Source organism: Suricata suricatta, chromosome 8, assembly GCF_006229205.1.
Source record: "Suricata suricatta isolate VVHF042 chromosome 8, meerkat_22Aug2017_6uvM2_HiC, whole genome shotgun sequence".
Taxonomy (NCBI): Eukaryota; Metazoa; Chordata; class Mammalia; order Carnivora; family Herpestidae; genus Suricata; species Suricata suricatta.
In genome coordinates this window covers 129,550,590-129,572,964 of record NC_043707.1, presented here as the reverse complement: position 1 = coordinate 129,572,964, position 22,375 = coordinate 129,550,590, and the positions used below count along the sequence as shown (strand labels likewise).

At 57.7% G+C, this 22,375-nt stretch overlaps 1 protein-coding gene across 4 annotated transcripts in view; it reads left to right on the top strand.

The window, feature by feature from the left end:
- The first annotated feature begins 8,549 nt into the window (after positions 1-8,549).
- ARHGEF10L (Rho guanine nucleotide exchange factor 10 like) overlaps positions 8,550-22,375 on the top strand; it is a 105,575-nt gene continuing 91,749 nt past the window's right edge. For all 4 annotated transcript variants that reach the window (XM_029947671.1, XM_029947670.1, XM_029947669.1 and 1 more), the window contains exons 1-3: positions 8,550-8,628; positions 14,213-14,398; positions 15,178-15,211. In XM_029947671.1, coding sequence (XP_029803531.1) covers positions 8,592-8,628; positions 14,213-14,398; positions 15,178-15,211 — 257 coding nt within the window. In that variant the 5' untranslated portion in view covers positions 8,550-8,591. The remainder of the gene's footprint in view (positions 8,629-14,212; positions 14,399-15,177; positions 15,212-22,375) is intronic.

Below are 22,375 nucleotides of genomic sequence, written 5' to 3'. Positions count from 1 at the left end.
ACGGTTGACCCCGTAGGAGGAGGCTTTTCACCTGGTCCTTTAGCCTGGAGCCTCTTGCCTGGGCTGGGTTACTGCACACACAGGGATTAATATGCTAGGGGCTCAGAGAGGAGGGGGGCACCGGGGACCAGCCTGGGGCAGCCATGTCCGGTCCAGGAGCTTCCCTGGACTGTCTCTGTTTCCCAGGCAACAGCCCCCAGGGATTTCCCTCCTCTGGAGGGGTGCCTAGTGGGTGGGCCCTTCTGCCCAGGGGCCTCCCCCTGGGGGTCACTGACCAGGGACAAGTCTAGGAAGTCCCTGGGGGAGGAAGGTTGGGGGGTGGGGACGCCTACTCTGGGCAGGGACAGAGCCTCCATTGTCTCAGGCTTCAGCCATTGACCAAGCCTCACCCCTACCCACAGCCTGGAGGGTGCACCTCTCAGAGGTTCCTCCCTCACCCTTCGAGGGAAGCCTGGTGAGTGACCTGGTGCCTAGTGGGTGAGAGAGAGCCGGCCTCCTTGTCCCTCTGGCATTTGGAGGCTGGGGAGGGACAGGGAAGCTGCTCCCCCATCACCAGGGCACTTGCCCACCACCTGTTACACAGCACCTGCTCCGTGCTGGGGATCCTGCCTAGAACCAGCCCAAGGGTCCTGGCTTGGCCCTCCCTGCTCCCAGCCCAGGGACACCCTGCTCAGGACCTGCTTGGCCTGGGCGACATCCCTCAGTCTCGGCCTCATCTGTCGGGGAGTTAAATTAGCTTAACCGTCCAGCAGGTGGCTCGGTGCACAGCCGTGGAATGCCATCAGATGTCAGCTGTCATTTTGAAGACGATAGTTTTGTGACCTCAAGAGTGATGAGAGTCACAAAGGACAGGGCCAGGGACGCCTGGGTGGCTCAGTCTGTTAAGTGATCAACTTTAGCTCAGGTCATGATCTCACTGTTCGTGGGTTTGAGCCCCACATCGGGCTTTCTGCTGACAGCTTAGAGCCTGGAGCCTGCTTCAGATTCTGTGTCTTCTTCTCTCTCTGCTCCTCCCCAATGCGTACTCTGTCTCTCCCTCTCAAAAATAAATAAAATTAAAAAAGAATTAAAAATAGGACAGGGCCAATAGTCTGGTGGATGGTCGGTCTGGACTCTGTCGAGCAGTCTGCAGAATGGGATGGCTGTCTGTCTCCACGGAGCAGCAGGGACTCCAGGCAGGGAACTAGCACATTATAAACCCACTGGCATTGTCAGGGACTGTTTCATCTACCCCTGCGTCTGACAGTCAGGGACAGGAGGCCCTGAGAGGGGCATTAAACCTCCTGAGGTCTGGCGGCTGGAAAGGGCAGCTTTAGTGTCTGGGTCCTTCCTTCCTATGCATCTCACAGGTCTCTTTCCTGGGCTCTGAGTTCAGGACATGTGCCTCATGCTGTCGCTCCACCAGTGTCTTCTTGGACAAAGCACCTTGTCCCTCCAGGGTTGCTGGGAGATGTCTCCCTACAGAGCATCCAGCAGGTGGCCGCTAGGGCTGTGGGCAGAGCTGTGGGGACCCTGCTTCCCCACCTGCGTGGGCTGCGGGTACCCCCCGCCCCCCGTCTGGCTTGCATCCCTGCTTCTCCCTCCCGGTTCGGGTCTTTCTGGACAGGGCAGAGGTTCCCACCTGGGCCGGGCCCTTCTTTCCTTCGGGCAGGACTCCCAATATGCACAGCTGCCCCCAGTAAAGGCTCCAGGGTCCCCGGCTGCTGGGCTTAATTCAGTATAGTTCAGTAGCTGTCGTCTAGCGTGTGGGCCGGTGTTCCAGACACTGAGATAAAAAGGAATCACCATCCACTCGGAGACAGTTATAATAGGTCATGTGTGTGTTAGTGTGTGTGTGTGCACGTGTGCGTGTGCGTCCCAGAGTCACTTATGCCCTTTGAAAACACTCTTTCCCTGGCTGCATCTCTGAACTCTCAGAATCATGGGCTTGGGACACATGTATTTTTTTTTTTTTTAAGCTTCATAACCAGCCTTGGGAACCATGTCAGGAAATCAGTGGGTTTTGAAGGTTAAGTAGGAGTTTGCTTGCTGGTTGTGAGAGAGCGTTCTGCCTGGAGGGAGTAAACTGCTTGAGCAAAAGGCCCAGATAAATCCACCAGGTTGGCAGGGGCAGGGGGCTGACAGCCCTTATGAGGGCTGGAGAGGAGTTTCCAGACAGGCCGGGCATGGGCGCTGCGGAGGCCCAGAGAGGGCAGTGGAGAGGGGGAGGGGCGGGCCACTGAGGGCCTCCTTGGGTCCTAGACTTCATCCTGAAGGCGACAAGGAAGAGCCCGAGGGTGTGTGTTGTGGAATGGTCACTGTGGCAACCGCAGGTCAGAAGCAGAGCAACCAAGTGTAGGTCTGACAAAAGGCTGAAACCCACGGAAACCTCTGGAAGGGTGCAGTTGTGTGCAGGGGCCCTGGTCCTGACCAGCCCAAGCGCCTGGCCTTGCTGGCCTGACCCACACGTTTTTTCCCTGGCTTCCGGGAGACAGACACAGGGGCCTCCGAGACCAGGTCTGAGATGGCTGTGGGGGCTCGAACCCATTTCTTGTTTCCCTCCGAGCAAAACTGGATGGGAGGTGCCCATCCTACTGCAAGGCTGCCTGACTTGGATGTGCTGGCATTTGCTGCTTCCTCAGCTTCTGGGGCTGCCTTTCTGCCTGTCTGGACCCCCTGCCCGGTGTACCCTGGCCCCACTGACTTCTCTTCCCAGGCCAGCCTTCCTTGTCCTCAAGCTCCTGGCCCAGACTGTGCAGCGCCCCCTGACTTTCCAGAGCTCCTCCAGGGGTGTTCTCTAGGCCTTGTGCCGGAAAGAGGAACTGGGGGTGGGAGGGGGCCGAGAGTTGGGTGAGTCTCACAAGCTAGTGAGGGGGCAGCAGGTGCAGGCTGGAGGAGGGTGTCTTACCCTTACTGGCCTCAGGGCTAGATGGACCTTGAACTCCAGAGGGGAGGAGGAAGTTATAAGCTCTTTGCTTAAATTAGAATTGGAAGACACCTGCTCTGGGCTGAGCAGGGCTGCTCCCGGTGGAGGGAGGTGCTCATGCTGCCTGCCCTTGGGTGGTCCCGGTCCCCGAGCCCACCCTGCCAGGGCCCACCCTGCGGCCCGGGAGCTGGGGCTGCCCCCTTGGCTCCCCCCTTTCTCGCATGGCCTCCGGCCAGCCATTCTGCACAGTGTAGTGGGCAAGAGCGCTGTTGAAGGGTGTCTGTCTGCCTGTCCAGTCTTGACAGGTGTTTCCAAAGAGAAGACGCCCCCAAGAGAAAAAAGGCTTCCAGGACCCTGCTCCCTGGGCTCAGCACAGTGAGTGTCATAGCGATGACAGCGTCCAGCATTTACCGGAGAGCTTGCTCTGCAGTAACACCTCGTCTCACTGGTGTCAGGGTCACGGTGTCAGCTGCGCGGTGGCGCGGGTCCCCACCCTCCATGGCTCAGTTTCCACATCGGAAAAGCCAGAGCGATGCCATGGCCAGTGTAAATGCCTTCTGGTTCTGACCTGCTAAGATGTTTTTTGCCTTCATCTTCATTTTCCTAAAAAATGGGAATGTTTATTTTCCTTTTTCTGTTAAAAATTTTTTTTAATGTTTTTTATTTATTTTCGAGAGACAGAGAGAGACAGTGTGAGCAGGGAAGGGTCAGAGAGAAAGGGAGACACAGAATCCGAAGCAGGCCCCAGGCTCTGAGCTAGCTGTCAGCCCAGAGCCCAATGCAGGGCTCGAACCCACAAACCATGAGATCATGACCTGAACCGAAGCTGGACACTTAACCAACTGAGCCACCCAGGCGTCCCTATTTTCCTTTTTCCTTATTCCAACACTCACCTGAGCCTAAGACATCCTTACTCTCTATGTGGGTTTTCTTGTGGGCCTACGTGGGCACGTCGCAAGCGTGTCCAAACCGCTCCTCCGCTCCGCTGGGCCATGTGTGGTTTCCCACCGGTTCTCCTTCACCAGCCCGACTGCCTCTTTTGCCAGCAACTGTCATGGCAGGAAGGTTCCGGAGACCTCTTCAGAGACAGACTCACGCCAGGGGCATCACGACACATTTCTTCTGGCTCAGGCTTCCCCCATTGAGAGCTCCCAGCCATGCCTAGCTCAAGGAAGACTTAAAAAAAAAAGAGAAGAGGAAACAGCCGAGCCACTCCATCTGTCTGCTTAGCACGTTCCCTCCCAGGGCCTGGCTGGTGGCTTGTAGCAGCCTGGGAGCTGTCCCGCCCACCTTATAGAAGGGAACCCAAGGCTCTGAGAGGCTGAGGAGCCTGCTGTCACACCGAGAGCCCAGCCTGGAGAGTCTCCGGCTGCCCAGGACCTGCGTAGTGTGAAGTCCTTCTGTGGGCGTCCTGTTTGCTGTCTCCCTTTTTGGTGGTGACAGCTTCAAGGATGGGTGTCTTGGGGCTGACTGAGCCTCCCAGGGTTTCGTGGTTGACCTCACGGGTGCTGCTGGGAGTCCTGTGGGCAGGCAGAGGGACCCCCACTTTAGAGATGGGGTGCTGAGGCTCGGCTCACCTGTGGGGGGAGAGGAGACTCCAGTCTGGGTCCCCAGCTCCCAAGGTGGAGCTGTGCTCACCACAGCCTGTGTTCTGTGTGTTAATGACGGCCAGGTACTCTTGTCTCCCAGGGACCCTTCCAACAGCTTTCCATGGAGTTACTCTTTCTTTTTTTAGGGTTTATTTACGTATTTTGAGAGAGAGAGAGTATGTTCAAACAAGCAGGTGAGCAGATGAGGGGCAGAGAGAAGGAGAGACAGAATTTCAAGCAGGCTCTGCACCACCAACACAGAGCCCGATGGGGGGCTCAGACTCATGAACTGTGAGATCATGCTCTGAGCCGAGATCAAGAGTCGGATGCTTAACCCACTGAGCCACCCAGGTGCCCTCAAATTTATTCTGAATTGTCTTAACCTGGTGAGGTGGCTTTTTTTTTAGTCCTCATTTTGCAGATGAGTAAACCGAGGCCCAGAGATGGGGGCTAAGGAACCCATCCAACGTGTCATAGCTACTGAGTGGTGGGACTGAGGCGGTGTCAAGTAGCCTGAGTTTCTTCCTAACTGTTGTACCACCATGTGGGTCTCCAGCGGCAGCAGTGGCCTATATCCTTCTGGGACGAGGGGTGCATGTGTGCACGGGGCTTGCAGGCCTGTGTCCTTGCCTGTAGCAGGCACCCCTTAGATTAACCTGTAGCAGGCACCCTGGGATTAACCTACAGGAGGTGCCCCCCAGATTAGCCTGTAGCAGGCACCCCCCCAATTAGCTGGTAGCAGATGCCCCCCAGCTCCCCCTGCCCCAAGATTCCAGCCTCAAAGTCCAGGGAGGGGTTGTGGTTCGAGGAGGGAGAGGAAGGCTTGGGGCCAAGGCCCCCACTTGCCGGAGGCCTGCTCCGGCTGGTGCAGGGCTCCCTGAAAGGGTAGCGTTGGACGGGAAAGAGAGATTCACGCAGTTTCTTTCTTGGCATCATCTTCCTGGCATCATCATCTTCTCTCTCACTGGGTTTTGGGCCTTTATTTATAGACTTACGACATCAAAAAGTGGAATTTTTACAAATAATTCTCAGTGCTAATGATGCTTTGAAAAAGGGTGCAGAAACAGGTTTCACAGAAACATTTCTTCAGAACTATTCTCATTACAATGAGGTAACTTACACATCATAGGATAACAGGATACTCTCAGTGAAAAGCAGATAACATACACATTTGTTTGAACCGGTAGTAAATCTTACAACTTAGAAGACAGCAGGATGTTTTCAGTGAGAAGCAGATAGCAAACACATTTTATAACAATAACGCTAAGATTCAGGCATAAACAGGGCTAGGAGTCATTCTACTTGGCTCACAAGAGGAAGAATGTATTCACGACGTAAGTAAACCTTTTGTCAACCTTGTTCTTTGATGTTGAAGGTGTAAGCCCCATAGGCGCCCTTGCATATGAGTTTAAGTTGTAACTACTCTTACCCATCCTCACTATGGGCACCAAATTGGCATATGTATGCGCAGTAACTTATGTCTGGCTCTTGTTTGTTTCTTAATCCTAAATTAGGTCTTTTCTGGGCCAGGGTAAACATTATTCTTGTGTTCTTTAACCCCCTTTATTTTCCAGGTCTTAAGTTTGTGAAGCTCAATAGAAGAGCCTTTGGACAAACATCTGCAGTGCTTTGTTTAACTTCCTCTTTATAGAGGTGCGAATATGCTTCCTCCCATGAGGTTTCTGGGGAATATCGGTCCGATTTGGAACATTGTGAGGCCTAATCAATAGCAACAGGCTTAACTTTACATGAGCAATCAGTAGCAGAAGAAGATGCCAGCTTCTGTCACCTGTGGCAGGAGCCGTGCTATGTCTGCCATTTCCTTACTGTGACCGTGTCATCCAGCAAGGCCGGTGCGGCTCCCAGCACCCACAGAACCCTAATGTTGTCACCCGTTTCCTTGCCTCTGTGACCTCAGGCAGATCCCCACTTCTCTGTGCCTTGCTCTCCTCATTTGTAAACACAATACCGCAGATGAAGCTGCTCGGTCCCGGCTCCATAGATGCCCGTGTCTCCCTCCCTTCCAGGGGAACGCCAGAGGCCAGGGTGTGAAGGGGAAGGGGGAAGGACAGTGGACTTTCTGGCCTGGAGGGAAGTGACCCTGCATGACCCTGCTTTTCTGTGACATCAAAAAATCATATTTAAGCGGCAGTTTGCAGGGGAGCCTGGGCCAGGAGCCTCCCTTTGTCCTCGTGTGACATGGGCGTCAGTCTCCCTGCTCCGGCCCAGGAAGGACGGACCTGCGTGAGGTCGGTTCTGCGGCAGTTGTTTGGTCTCCTGACTCCCAAGGGAATTTGCAGACATTTGAGGTCGTTTCCCCAAACCCTTTGCTGAAGATCAAGTTTTAGTCCGGACAGTTTGGCGCGTGCGGCTGGAAGGCAGAGCCGCCCACTTAGAGGAGAGCAGTTCACCCGAAATGGAAGCTGCCCTTGTCTGCACCGACCTGGCAGATCAGCCTGCGGCACGTGCCCTGCGGGCTCACGCGTCCCTTTACACGAGACCCTGTGTGGGGAGGGTGATCTCGGCTGTGCTGTTCATGACGCCAAAACCCAGGAACGGCGGTGATTCCGTCAGTTATGGTCTATCCCCCCCAAACTCCGTGGCCGTTAAGCACGGGGAGACTGTCTGTGTGCTGTCCAGGAGTGGTCACCAAGCTTCCTAAGCTTTAGAAAAAAGGCAGGTTCAGCACAGCGGGTGCGGGGTGCTCCCTCCCCTGTGAATCAGGATGCGTATACAGGACAGGTGTGAGCTAGGACTCCTAGGGCCCTGGTGACCATGGTCACTTGGGGGTGGTGGTTCACTGCATACCCTTTATACTGCTTGGGTTTGAGAGGCCCTGGAGTGTGGTGGCTACTTAATGAGCGTGGACCATGGGGCCCACGGTCTGGGTTCAAACCCCAGCTCCGGCACCTAGTGGATGTGTGATCTTGGGCAACTCACTTAACCATTCAGGGCCTCATTTTCTCATGGTTTGGATGAACAGATGTTAATATTTGTAAAGTGCTTAGATTAGTGTCTGAGACACAGCAGGCACCATGGGAATGTTTGCTGTTATCAATTAATTGCTATTTACATGTGTCCTGTGTTTGTTTTAGGAAGAGCCAGTTAATGAAAATAAAGGCTTTAGGATTGGGAAGGAACACAGGCCCACAGCCAGTATGGGGCAGGGGCTGACTGGGTTGGAGGGCTCGTGCTTCCCTCCAGGACTGCGTCTCCCCTCTGCAGAAAGGTCTAGGAGTACAGCCCCTGGCTCAGAATGGGGGGTGGGGGGAGGGTTCCGGTAGGGGGTGGGGAGGGCTCTTTCTCTCACTGTTGGACTTCTGGCAAGTTGGCTGCAGGGCCTGGGACACCCCCAGAGCCCCCCCCCCCCACCTTTGAGGCCGTGCTCCCGGCTCTAAGCATTTGGGATGCTACCCTTGTCTCTAGCCATCTGCCTCTCTGCAGCCCTTTATTCCCTCACACCCGTGTGCCACGGCCAGTGGCTCCTCGCCAGCTGGCCATCCCTGTGGGGCAGGACGGGGAGAGACAAAGCAAGAGTGAATGGCCTTCAGGGGGGTGCAGGCGGGGCTGGTGCGAGGGGCCGGACTCCAGGGAGCTGTGGTCAGTGGGCGGCCGGGAGGAGGAAGTGTCCGGCCGAGTCCATGACCGTTCAGGCATGATCCGGCTTCTGGAACGCAGGGGCCTGAGCGTGGTCCTGGCCTCTCGGGCTGGAGTTTGCCTGTAGACCACAAGGGGATGAGAGGGGTTGACTGGCTGGACCCACCGGGCTGCCCAGGGTCCCTGGGCATGGAGCAGAAGGAAGGTCTGCGGTGGCCAGTGCTTTCTGGGAAGATGGGGTTACGGCTCTGCAGCTGCTGGAGTTCCGGGGTTAATGATTTATGCTGGGCGGGGGCTGGGCCCTTTCTGGGGCGGTCCCGGGCTCCGGAGCCGCTGGGGAAGGCGCCAGAGAGCTGGTGGGCTGGAAGCACCCAGGTCGTGAGCCAGTGACCCCTTTCTGTTGACAGAACTTTGCCCTTGAACACCAGCTAATTCGATTTCTGGCCTTTTCTTCACAGGCGAGCGCTGGGACTGTGCTGGTTTGAGCTGGACCTTGTCTGATGGCTTCCTCCGACCCTCCTGCGCAGGCGGCCTTAGGTACCGTGCCCCAGGCTCCCCGCTCCAGCCTCCTCTGAACGGGCCACTGGCCCCGGGCGTGCGTCCTGCCCTGCTGGTGGCTGGCCGTGTGCCCCTGGGCAAGTGGCTTCGCCCCTCTGCCTCCCTTTCCGTCCTCGTCTGCAACATGGAAATCGTAATTTCCTTGTCCCAGAGTAGGCTCCAGACAAGGGTTGGTTCTTTACCCAAGATCCCCAGGAGACTTTAAACTTTGACGGCAGGAGTATTGTGTGCTTTGGGGGGTGGGGGTGGGGGAGTGAAGCTTATGAATGGAGGGCGGCCACCCGAGGTTTGAGGGGAAGGCGTTGGAGCCGTCCAGCTCCATCTGCCAAGGCACCCAGGGCGGGTCATCTAGCTGCAGCAGCGTTACTGGAGTTGTCGAAAGAAGGAGAAGAAGCAAAAGACATAATTAGATTAAAAAGGTATTTGTTGTTAATCTGAAATTCAGTTCGATGTCCTGTAGTTTACCTGGTGGTGGGGCCTCGGAGCCTGTAGGCGGCGGAATCGGGGTCCTCCCTGGAGGACCTGGACACCCTGCACCCGCTGGGCCCAGATTCCTGTCCTTTTGTCCTCCTTTGAGGGAGGGAGATACCAGCAGTCCTGGGTGAGGGCTTTGTCACCAGCCCAGCCCTGCCCCTGACACCACGGGCTTGGTTGAATGACTTGGTGTCTCCATGGCTGTTTCATCAGCCGGAAACTTGGGGTAGTAATGACACGCTCTCCGGAGCTGTTGCAAGGTTTAAATATATGTAAAGCCCGGGCGTGTGGTAAGCAATCACTCAGTGAATAGAAGCTGTTATCACCTCGGGGTGTTGCAGGACAAGGTCAAGTGTGCTGGGCTCTGAGCCCCGGGCAGAGAGCGAGGAGCGGGGCCTTCCTCCCTGAGCCTTCGCCTTCTTCTCTGAAGGGTGGGGACTGGCGCAGCGAAGCCACCTTCACAGTGCAGGGTGGCCTCTCAGGCGTCCTGCCTCCCGGCCTTGCTGGGGTTGGCCCTCCGAGGACCCAGCGTGTCCGGGAACATCAAAGGCACATGTGGCCGCTTCTGGTCTTGCCGCTGGTCGGGATAGGTGGGAAGGGCTCAGCTCAACTCTCATTACCCAGGGAGGGGCCTCCTGATTCTTCCTTCTGATAAGGAGCCCTGTCTGGGTGTCTGGGCCTCAGGAGCCTGGGACTGTGGGGAAGAGGGCATCTCCTGATGCATGACTGTGACTTCTGCGATTGGGGTCCCAGGATGCCCTCTGCTCTGTCTCCCGCTGCCAGGGGCATTTGGGGTCTTCTCTCCTACCCAGCAAAAATGACGAACATGATGGTTTTATGATTAAGTCGATTCGTTTCCATTCAGCAAACATTTGCCGACAGTCCTCATTCCGGCTGTATCTGATACTGCTGGCTTAGTGTCACCGGGTTGAGACAGGCTCTTTGTCATCTGCTGATCCTTTGAGAACTTTCTGTCATCTTACTAAATGAAATTCAAATTCCCCCAAACACCCTGCTGCCCTCCTCCTGGCTGGCGTCTTCAGCTCCGCTGGGTCATGTGCTGTTCGTTCCCCGCTCCTGCTGTGGCTGCAGCCTGGAACTCCAGCTCGATGTGAGCCTGTCGGGGCTTCACTCACCCTGCAGGGCTCTCTGAAGGGGCAGCCCCGCGCCTGAAGCTCTGTCAGCCCCAGCCAGCATGAGCCCCCCGCGCCCCCCACTCTGCGGTCACTGGGCACTGGCTCAGCCCCTGGCGTGCCGTGGTCACCTCTTGTCATATTTGCTTGCCTCCCCTGCAGCGAGCAACTTGACATGAGAGGGCCCCATCTTGCTGGCCCAGGGGCTGCTGGGAACAGTCCTCTGGATGCTGGTGTGACTGTATTGATGGAGGTCCTCGCACACAGCCCGAGGGTCGGTAGCTCAGCGGGCCAGGCCTGTGATTGGGAAGGCCTGCCTGGCTCCCCTAGGGCCTGGGGCTGGGCTCTGATGTAAGGTAATAATAATAATAATAATAGCCATGAAGATAGTGGGAAGGCTGTAATGGCACAGGACAGAATGAGTAGGGCCATACCGGCAGAATAGCTAAGGTCAGTGAGCAGTACCTCACACCTGGTGCTTTACCTGAGTCCATTCATTCCGCCCGCCCGTCCTCACCCCTGCCCCCTCTGCCAGCCTGTAAGGTGGTCACTATTGTCCTCCTTATAGGTCACGAAGCGGCAGCTCGAGGGGGTAACATGACCGATACTCAGACAGCATCTAGGAGAGCTGGCGTTGGAGCCGGTGGTCTGACTGTGACACCCTAGTCACCCTGCGGGACCGGCCATGCACACAGTGTCCCCACTGCCTCTCAGGCAGCTTCAAGTGGGTGGGACCAAGGGCACTGAAGCCCCATGGGTCAGCAGGGGTCTATATCTGGTAGCCCCCAAATCGTGGGCAGGATCTTATAGTCATTTATTCTAGTACTTTTAAACTTAAAAAAATTTTTTTTTTAATGTTTATTTTTGAGAGGAAAGGAGAGACAGAGTGTAAGCCACGGAGGGGCAGAGAGAGAGGGAGACACAGATTCTGAAGCAGGCTTCAGGCTCTGGGCTGTTTTGAGCCCACAGTCAGTGAGATCATGACCTGAGCTGAAGTCGGACGCGTAACAGACTGAGCCACCCAGGCGCCCGTAGTGTTTTTAAACTCTTACGGCCACAAGCATGTGTTGCACGTGTGTGTGTGTGTGTGTGTGTGTGTGTTCAACAGATACTTACTATGTGCCTACTGCGTGTTGGGGGTACGACAGTGAACAAAACAGACCAGGATCCCTTAGGAGCTTATGTGCCAGGGAGGATGTGGTAAAATAAAAGCATCAAAGCTCACTGCTGACCAGGGCCATAGAATAAAGTGAGGCAGGCAAGTCAGATGGGGAGTCCCAGCGAGTCTCTGTGGGCAGTTTTGCTCATAGCAGCCTCACCTGCAGATGACCTGTAGTAAAGATCCGAAGGAGGTGAGAGCAGGAGCAGATACCTAGGGAAGAACATTCTGGACCCCAGGACTGAAAGTGCAAAGGTCCTGAGGCAGGAGCACATCTGGCACATTCATAGTGCAGTAAGGAGACCAGTGTGGCTGGTGTGGGATGAGCCAGGGGAGAGCAGTAGAAGATTCTAGACCACCTGTACATGTGCTTATGTGTATATATCCTGGAACAGAACTGTCAAAAGCACTATCAAAAGTAATACCAAATGTGACTTTCTAAAATATTTAAAAATTTCTCAGATAAGCATGTCAAAAACGAAACAAAAGGCTTCCCCGGGGAATCCCCTGTTTGTGCGACTCACCGGTGGGTCGAGGGCAGGAATGTAGAATCCACTAACCTGGCTTCGGACTCAGCCCCTGGATTTCACCGTCTCTGGGCCAAGTGTCCAAGGGGACAGCAGGGCTCAGCGGAGCCTGTCGGCACGGGGACTGAGGCAGAGGGAGGCTCAGATCCGGCTCCCCGCTTGGCAGCTTTATGACTGTGGCTACGGCATTCTGCCGCTCGAACCTCTGTGGCCTGTGTCCAGTGGGGGTGGTCTCGAGGCTTACACAGGGAGCTGCCGGGGTCCCATTTCAGGCTCGCCACCAGGGTTCGGTTCCCTGACCTGAAGGGCTTGTGCCACCGGCCATGTCGTGGCCCAGAGGAGTCCATCTTGCTGACCTGGGCCCAAGGTGCCCCCAAAGCTTCAGGGAGGAGAGGTAGGCACCCGCCTCAGTGGCCTCCGTCTGGGGTGGGGGCAGGGAGGGAGGGTGATCTCTGTGCTTCTGCGACACTCCAGCAGCTGAGGAGGGGACTCCTTGAATTTGATGCATTTGCAACCGGGATCTTCTGCTCTGCATACTCCCAGGTCGCTGTGGGGAAAGGATTGGATTTTTCTAGTCCAAGAGACTGCCGGACCTGGATATGCCCATCGGTCTGTCTGCTGTTCCATCCAGCTGTCTGTCTGCTCCATGCATCTCCCTGACTTCTTACTCTTCCTTCCCCACCCTGAGCACCTGCTGGCGCCGAGTCCATGACGAGGACCAGGCGATCCTGTCTTCAAGGATCTCAGGCTGGGAGGGGCCATGCCGACAACAGGTGTCGCTGGGTGTTATTGTGTAACACCCAGCGACACCAGACACTGGCCCAGGTGCTCCGTCTGCCCTGGCTGTTCTCAACCCCCAGGTGATTTTGTTCCCCAGGGGACGTTTGGCAATGTCTGCAGACATTTCTGATTGTCACAGCCGGAGGGCAGTACTGGCTTCTATCTGTGGAGGCAGGGGCTGCTCCCTACGTCCTGCAGTGTCCCCCCCAAGACCCTGTGGCCCCAAAGTCAGTAGCGGTGAGGCTGAGAGACCGGATCTGCTTCTCAGTTCACATCCTTGGCCTCATGGGGGGTGGGTGCTGTTTTTATTCTCCAGTTTACGGAGGGAGCCACCAAGGCTCAGAGAGGTGAAGTGACTTACTCAGAACCATACAGCACTAGGGGGCTCAGGCGGGACGGAGGCTCATGCTCTAAATCCTACGGTGGGAGCTGGATAGAGAAGGACTTCTTGGGGCGGCTGGAGACTGCGGGTGGGGATTGGGGTGTCAGCTTTGCAGATTTGTAACACCAGGCTGCCCTGCCCTGCGGTTCTGGAGCAGGCTTGCAGGAGGCTGGGGGAGGGCACAGGGAAAGCAGGAGGCGCTGTCCAGCCCCAGGTTCTAGGAAGTAAGCCATTGGAGGAAGACTGACGACCTCAGTGAGGTGACGTAGGTGGAGAGGTGGGGGCCTGGCTAGCTTTTTAGGAGAGAGAATCCGTTCCTTTTCTTGTTTAACAGAAGTTTCTGAGTTTCTACCCCAGGCCAGGACCCGTTCCCTTTAGAGGAGGCAGTAAAAGGGGCTCTTAGGGATCTGAGATCGGCCTAGAAAAACAAATGAGCACAAATCACATCACTGTAGGTTATACAGGAATGGAGGTAGGAAAGGGGGCGCTAAGACAGTGAGGGGGGCCGTGGTGGGAGCCGGGCTCTGCTTCAATGGCGCTTTGCGGGGTGGTGGGGGTGTGGCCATAAGGGGGCTTGGGGGTGCAGGCACCTAGCCCTGCCCTAGCCAGACTGCGCCCTGGTCCCTGCCAGCTGGTTTCCTTTGGGCTCCAAACACTTGCAGGCCAAGTGTGTGTGTGCTCACTCACACGTATGAAAAGTACACAGGTGCACACACGGACCCTCGACACGGACCCCCGACCCCCACATGTGAGCAGATGCATGTAAAAGGCTCCCTTGATTACAAAATGGGGAGATAGAGAATGAGGGCATGAAAGACATCTGTCCACGTGCGGATGTGCTCATGGTCTCCGTGAAGGCGTTCTCCCTCCCCTCTGTCCACTGCCCACCTGCTTAGAGCCCTCACTCGACCACAGGTCACTTTCGGAGCACAGGAGGGCCGGCTGGCCCTGGCAGGGGTTTACTCTCATCTCTGGGAACTGCCCCTGTGCCCTTGCTCGGACCTCAGCTGCTGACCCACTGCAGATACCCTCCCTTGACCAAACCACTGACCTGGGCCGCTGACCCTGGGCTGCCAACCCTGCGGCCCAAACTCCTCCTCCCTTCCAGGAGATCAGCTGGTTCCTGGAGACCCTGGCCCCTCCCCTGAGGCGGAGGACGACCCTGGAGAGGCTTTTGAGTTTGACGACAGTGATGATGAGGAGGACACCAGCGCTGGCCTGGCCGTCCCTGGCCTTGCTCCCGAGAAGGATATCGACGCCCCACTGATCGACTTGGACTCCGCCCCCAGCACTGGTAAGGTGTTTGTGGGCGCCTCGGGTCCTCCCATTTCCTGCGTGTGGGGGCTACGGGGAGCTGAGAGCCTCCTGGAAGCTGCAGGCTCCCAGTGGTGCCTCCCGGCCCCGACACTGTCCCCAGAAGCAGGAAGGGAAAAACCATGGAGAAGAGGTTGCATTCCATCGCTTCCCTTGGGAATCGGAGATTCCAAGCATTCCTGCAGCATCTGGTGCACTTTGACCTGTTGTAATGGAAGTGGGTGGCCCGGGTTGGACGCAGTGGGTGCCCAGGGCTGTGTCTCCAGAGCCCCTCTTCTCCAGCAGCTTCTTCCAGGGAGTCACACCAGCCAGAGGAGGAGGCTCCCAGAGGTCCTGGTGGCCCTAGGGCTGGGAGTGCCCTGATAAGGCTGGTGTTAAATGGCAGCTTCTGGGCTCTCTATTGTGTCATCTGGGAGAGACTGGGGACCGGACTAGCAGGAACCTCCTGCAGGCTTGGGGACAAGGGGATCCTTGAGGAGCTGGGAGTGGGGGGCAGGCCCAGTGCAGGCAGGGCGGCTAGTTCTGGTCAGAGTCGGGATGTGGGCCATGGGGGTGGGGGTGGTGCAGGTAGGACAGGTCTGGGAGCTTAATGACAGTGCAGTGGCTGGGGGAGGGGAGGCAGGAGCCCAGCAGGCACCCGGGTTGGCCAGGCCCAGTCCCTGGCACCCCGGGGGAGGCTGGGAAAGGGGGCGGGGATGGGCCAAGTCCTTAGAGACCAGCCTGGGGCCTGACAGGCTCTCCTCTGCTCTCTTCTCACAGACCCCGATCCAGCAGCCTCACCACCCCAGACCCAGTAAGTGAGCCTCTTTCCTTTGCTTTGTCGGTTGGAGAAAGAGGAGACACCAGGCAGGAGGTGCGGGAGAGGGTGGCGCCGTGCCCAGGAGGGCTTGGACCGGCCTTTGGTTGAGGAGGGACACGTTCAAGACTGTCAGCCGTTTCCTCTGTGGCCTCCCCAGCCAGCTCCGGGGTGGGCTTCACATCCGGGGCTAGCGGCTCTCAGGGTTTGCCTCACTGCTGCTTGCTGGAATCTCTAGTGGTGGATTGAGGGCCTGGGGCCCTGACTTTAAATCCTGGCCGCCCTGGTGGTGGGGGGAGGGGTATTTGAGTCTCCCTTTGTCTTCCCGGTAAGCGGAGCCAGGGGGCCTAGTCCTCAGGCAGGTGTCATCCCTCAGAGATGCACTGTGCCCCGCCCTGGGCCCCCAGCATTTGCCACCTGGAGTGGGTGGGCCCTAGGAGGGTTCCTGCTGGGGCAGAGGTACCCTCTGGCCTCTCCTCACTGGCTGGGGATCTGAAATGAATCAGCAGCTCAGCCTATGTCTGCATGGGTTGGGGGGGGGTTCTGATCTCCCAGGGGCCAGAGCCCTCGGGGTGGGCCAGGAAGTCTGTCTGGGATGCCGACACTGGAGAGTGGCCCAGAGAGGGATGTGCTGGGAACCAGGGACGAGGATGGGAGGGGCCCAGGAGGAGAGCTCGGGGAGTGGGGAGGGTCTGGAAAGAGGTTTACTGGAGGAAGCGCCTGGCAGAGGTGGGGTAGGGGGGAGGGAGGGGGGAAGGGGAGGGGCCATGAGCTAGTGCCCAGCTACCCTCGTCCCTCACACCGCCCTCCAGGAGAAGCCGGTTGCCCACGCAGGACTGTCCCTGCCTGCCTTGTCTCTGTGGGTCCTGGAGGCCAGATTGGGTATCTGGCCGGTGCTGGTGCAGTGCTGAGGCGGTGACCCCATGGCCCAGAGAGTGGCTGTCATTACCATGCTGTCTTCAGCAGCCCCACTGGGCAGGTAGCTCAGAGGGTGTTTCAGGCAGAGGGGCCCCAGCCTCTGCCTTGATCCCGCTGCCCGCCCCTCTGTAGCCCCCTTACCTGTCCTGGCACTCGCCCTGGAGCAGCCATAGCCCCCTTGAGCACCATCCCCTGATGGCCCCAGGGCATGAGCTCTAAAGGTTCAAGTCCCCACTTAGCCCCTCTCCAGCTGGGTAGCTGTGGGCTGCCTGTGAACCTCTCTGAGCCCTGGTTTCCCCATCTGTAAGGTGGAAGTGATACCCATCTAGGAGCATCATGTGGAATAGGAGAGGCTGTCGAAGGACGCACCAAATATGCACATTGCGTTCGCTTCTCCTTGGCCTCCTGTCTGGGCTCTGTGTTCCCAGTGATGGAGCCCGAGGGACAGAGACCATGCACTTGGTGCCTCAGCCTCTTGGGCTGGTCCTAGGCTGCCGGGGGTGAGTCTCGCCAACACCTGGATTGAATAAACATCTCTTTGGAGTTCCCTCACTGGGCACACGCTCATGGGTTGTGAGCCCCTTGCAGAGCGTCAGTCCTGGCAGGAGGCCCCAGGGGCCCCCCTTCCCGCCCTTAGTTTCACAGATGGGAAGATTGGGGGCAGGACTTGTCCAAGACCATGTATGCTGTGAGACTCTGGCGGCCTCAGACTCCTCATCCAGTGCTCTCTGTGTTCCCAGTGACACCCCTCCCTTCCTGGTCTTGTTTACTACTTCTGGCTCCCTTCTTGGGGTGGGGGAGGGAGGGGTGATTTTCTACTCTGGAGTCTTCTGGGTGGAGAATCCATTCAGATCACTGTCCTTTTTATCCAAGAGAAAGGGGCAAAAAAAATTGTTTTCCTTTTTGTTTTAGACATTCCTAAAGGTAGGCTCTAAGCTGACACTGCTTTGAAAGAGCAAATCGGACATTTTCACCGGTCCTCCCCGTGGCGGCCCCTGCCTCAGGGTTTGGAAAGAGCCCTGGGTTCTGCCCGGCTGCCTTCCTGGCCTCTGGGAGGCCTCTGACCAGAGTCGGAGTAAGTGCCCAGGTCCTGGAGGAGCTGCAGCCACAGGGCCACCACACTCCGGTCCAGGCCCTTGTCCCCAGCGCGGGAGGGAAGCAGGGCCTGTCCCTGAGTCCCCGCTGGCCACTGCCAGGCAGGAGCAAGGTGGGTAAGGTGAGGGCTGGCATCCGGGTCCTGAAACACCCGGCAGCCTGGGCCCTGAGCCACGCAGAGCTGGCTTCAAGTCCTGCTCTGCACTAGCTGTGCGTCATCGTGCGAGTGGCTTCCTGTCCTGAGCCTCACTTCCGGCTGCCCCGGATGTGTTTGCTGTTGTTATTCTGGATCCTGGTTGAGACGTGGTGATGGAGGGAGCCTCTGGGCTCTGTACCTGGGAGTCAGACCGACCTGATTTGACAGGGCTGTCAGTCCCCAGCCACCCGGGTCTCCCAGTCTGCACTGGGAAGGGAATCACAGTGGCCCGGTGGGCGGTGATGAGGCTGACTGAGGCCGGCAGTACCTCGGCGGGGGCCTTGGGTCCGTGTCTGACTTTGAGGCCTGTGGACTTCCTGGCCCCTTGACCAGCTTGGCCAGGGAGGCATCCAGGCGGCTACGGGGTCAATAGAGCTGCTGCTGTTGCCGGGTGCGTGGGGGCCGAGGCCCCTGGGGTGACAGGCCACCCTACTCAACAGTCCCTAGGAGTGAGAATGCCTGGGGTCTCATCCGTCTTGCTGCGGGACAAGAGTCGCCTTCAAAGCGCTCAGCTCTGGTGGCGCTTTTTCTTCCCATGAGGAGACATGTCTGTTACCGGATGACAAAGATAGCAGCAGCAACAGTAATAGTAATGGTAACGATTGTTTACTACGTACCAGGCGCTGAACTAGTCCCACTGATGCCTCCTATCTGCAGGAAGTAGGCCCTGCTTGACCTGTGGCACAGGTGGGGAAACCGAGGCTCACGGAAGTTAGGTGGCCGGGGTTACACAGAGGTAGTGCGTGTCCATTCCACACAGAGTCTAGGACCTCGGGCCTCTCCAACCAGAGGCAGGGTGTTGGACCGAGGCTGTCCTCCAGGGATACGCTCGGGACCCCGAGGTCCAGACCCAGAACCTCCCACTTCGTCTCATGGTGGGGGCTGTGGCCTGTTCCATGCGGATGAGCCGATGGTGGGTGTATTTATTGGGGTGAGAAGTTTGCCTGCCAAGGGATTGAACTTTGCCTCTGGGTTCTTAGGAGGGTAACAGCTGGCTGCTGGGGACTCGAGCACAGTGGCCTCGGCACTGCCTGTGTGTGATTCTGGGTGAGGCTCCTGCCCTTACAATGGGAGCAGAGTAAACGCAACCCCCTCCCCTCTGTTGTAAGGGTGTGGATGTGTGTCTTCCCACCTGCGTGTCTGCTCCCTGGGGCGCAACTGGTTTTGGTGGGGGAGGGGAGTCTGGGTCCTCTCAGCTCAGCAGCTGGCCAGGCCCGGGGGAGTCCTGAAGGCATTGCGTGGCATGAATGGCGGGCGCCAGTGCACAGAAGGACGAGTGTGGTCTGAAAGGCAACTTTCTGGGTCTGTGGGCCTGGGGCCTCGGAGCCTGGGCTTTGACTCTGGTGCTGACGGAGGCCCCCGGGGAGGCAGGCTCTACGTGGCTGAGTGACCGGTCCCGGGGATACCAGCGGTGCTGGTGAGCTAAGTGCATCTCGCACACATCTCCTCTCCCGGCTCCTCTGCCGCAGGAGATGGGGTGATTGCTCTTGTCCACTTTTTAGATGAGGAACAGAGGCCGGAGTTGGAGCCTGCGGGCTTGGCCTCTCCTGGTGGACTCTGAAGCCCATGCACTCAGGCACCCTGCGCTTTCGCTGGGGAAGTCTGGCTGGAGCAGCCTGGAGCCCCAGCGGTTGCAGCAAATGAGGGCGTATTGGTCGCTGACTTCCTGTGTTTTCCCTGGACTCGGGCCCGAGCCTCTTACCTCTGAGGGCACCAGCCCCCTCTGGAGTTGTTTGCTTTCCCTGCCCAGTTTTGCTCCCATCCCCACAGGGCCCCCTGCAGCCTTAGTATTTCCTGCTGGCTCAGGCTTTTGGCTCCTGTTGGGGCCGCAGGGAATCTTCCTGGTCCCCTGGACGTGCCTGTCCTGCCCCTTCCTGGGCACCCAGACCAGATGGACTGGTCAGAGTCCCTCACCTGGGCCTGGATGCGGGGAGGCAGTTGGGCAACTGGATTCCTGAGGTGCCCGGGAGCCCCATCCTCTCTGGATGCCGTGGGTGCTGGGAGGGTCAGGCTGGGCCCAGAGAAGTGGCGTTGGAACAGAATGGATGGAAACAGGGCACCGGAGGGCCCGGCGGCTGCCTGGGGCTTCTGCGGCCTGTGGGTGTGGGGAGTACGGGGGTCCTGGGAGGGACAGCTGGACAGAGCTGGAGTGCCCCCAGCCCTGCCCCCTGGGCGAAGTCAGTCATCAGCTTCTCACTCAAGGCTAGATTTGCTGCAGCCACTGTCGGGAGCTGTTGATGATCCCGGGCTTGCCCTTAAACTCATGGTTTCTACAAATCGGGGCCATTCCCAGCCTCCTGTGTCCTGTTCTGAGGGCTCTGTGTGAGATCTGAGGCCTGGCAGAGGTCAGCACCCCGGGAAAAGGTCCTCATGAGAGGGTTATGGGGACCAGGCCCCCTTTCCATTAGAGACCTTTCTCTGGCTCCTTGCCAGTCCCGAAATGGAAAAGCTCTATTATTATTATTATTTTTTTTTGGTTTTGGTTTTCCTCCTCCCCACCTCTGATAACGAGGGGTTTCCACTTCCACAGCTCTAGCCTTTGGATCACAGAATAAAAGAACCAGCACAGAAGGGCCTAGTCTAAGAGCCACACAGTCTCTCCTGAAGAAAGGTCCCCGCATACTGCCGTTCATTGTGCTGAGTCCCCTTTTAGGAATCTGGCGAAGGCCATTGCTGGGTCCCTGCGGCCATAGGACGCTGCCTTCTTCCTCTCTCATCCCTGGTGCCCGGCACGTAGGGGGTGCAACACCAGTCGTTTGCGTGTGCACGGACTTTATGTGGTCCTTTCCACACCTCTCACAGCTGTGGCGGGCAGAATAGTGCCTTCCGCCCCCAGAGTGCCATGTCCTAAAGTCCTGCACCCGTGAGCTTGTTACTGTCTATGGCAGAGGGACCTGGCAGATGTAAGTAGAGGATCTGGGAGGGGGAGATTCTCCTGGGTTACCCAGGTGGGCCCTGTGGACGGACACACAAGGGTCCTTAGGAGACACGCAGGAGGGACCCCCGTCAGAGAGAGATTGAAAGATGCCACGCTGGGGGCGCCTGGGGGGCTCAGTTGGTTGAGCATCTGACATGAGCTCAGGTCATGATCTCGCCGTTCCTGAGTTCAAGCCCTGCGTCGGGCTCTGTGCTGACAGCTGGGAGCCTGGAGCCTGCTTTGGATTCTGTGCTTCCCTCTCTCTCTGCCCCTCCACCGCTCACGCTCTGTCTCTTTCTCTCAAAAATAAATAAACATTAAAAACAAATTTTTTTAAAAGAAAGATGCCACCCTGTTTGTGTGGAACACGGACGAGGGGCCGTGGGCCAAGGGACACAGTCTGGTTCCAGAGGCTGGAAAAAGCCAAGGGGACGGTCCCCACTCCTCACCCCCGTGCCTCCAGGAGAGCACAGTTTTGCTTACACCTCCCTTTTACCTTCGGTGAGATCCATGTTAGAGGTTTGACCGAGGACTGTAAGATAACACGTCCGTGTTGTTTTAAGTCGACTGGGTTTGTGGTAACTTGTCCAGCAGCAATAAGGAGACTGACGCACTTGGAAAGAGGGAATCTTTATGGGTCCCCTCGTGCAGACCCAGAGGCGTGCAGTCCCTGGTCCTTGGGCGGTGCTGGCGCCTGAGCTCCCAGCCAGAGGGTCGGGCTCTGCTGTTTCCCCGCCCGCCCAGCCCCTCCCCAGGACGGCGCTGGGCCCCCTGCCCCTCCCCCCCACCCTCCATCCCTCCAGCTTTCTGGTGTGCCGGTGATGTGCGGGGCACCGCAGCGCCTTGGCCGACAGTCCCTGCCCTCGGGGGTGGGGGCGCTGACATTCTGTGCCAGGCAGTATTACTTTCCCAAGCCCAGCTCTGCTCTACGAGTCTTACCTGCCTTGTTTTATGCATCCTCATGACCCTCTCAGAGGCGGGAGGCGGGCACTGTGACAACCCCCACTCTTACGGATGTGGAACCGGTGCCGAGGGGAGGGGACGTGGCATCACCTTAGTGTCAGCCCAGAGCTGAGAAGAGGCAGAGCCGGGGCTGAAGCCAGTGGGCTTCCAGAACCCGGCCCTAACCTGCTGAGGCCTCCCACACAGATCTGGTTTGGATCCCGCCCTACGCCTCCACCTCCTCTCTGTAAAGTGGGCGGGTAGACTGGAGCCGCTGAGGGGAGGATGAAATGCGATGCTCGGATCCTGTCTCAGATGCTCAGCCAGCCAGCAAGCCTCTCTCTGTCACTGTCCCCACAGGGCGATAGTCTGTCTGGGGCTGACCCCAGGGCAGCAGGGACCCAAGCTGGCCCGTGCGCGCTGCTTCACATTTCCAGAGATGGGCTTCCTTCCTCTTTTGCTTTCTTATGCTAGGCATACATGTTGCTTGTGGAAAAATTAGAAAGTATGGAAAATGACAGGCCGAAGCGAGCTGTAATGCAGGCCGCCACGGGTTCCCATCGGCTTCTTTGCTATGCAGATATGCAAGTATTTGATAGTTTTTTACAGAAGTGTGGTTCTTGCATGTGCTGTTTCATGCTTTGTTCTCTGTCCTCATTACAGATCGTGAGTGTGTTCTTGTGAGGGCCTATGTTCTGGCTCAGCACCCTACGTGCTAAGTTATTGCTGGGGGTGCAGGGCCTGCCGCAATCTGACCTCCGAGCCCGGGGCTCTCCAGATGTCAGAGGGGTGCCGGAGCATAAGGCCAAAGGTGGAAGGGGGTGCCGAGTCAGCATCTGTGGGGGTGCAGGGGTGTCCCCCGGGGCCTTGGCGGCACTGTCTCCCCAGTGAGGACTGTGCTACGGATTGCAAGTCTGTCCCCACCGCCCCAGACTTCCCTGGGGTGTTCTCACTTCTCAGGGGGTGGCACAGGACAGGCAGACTGGTCCCTGATCCCTTCTGGAGGAGAGGGACGGCCAGGCTGTGGCTGCAAAGAAGCGCGTGCCGGCAGGTTGAAGGCGCTGGTCTGGGACCCACAGCCGGGGACCCTGTG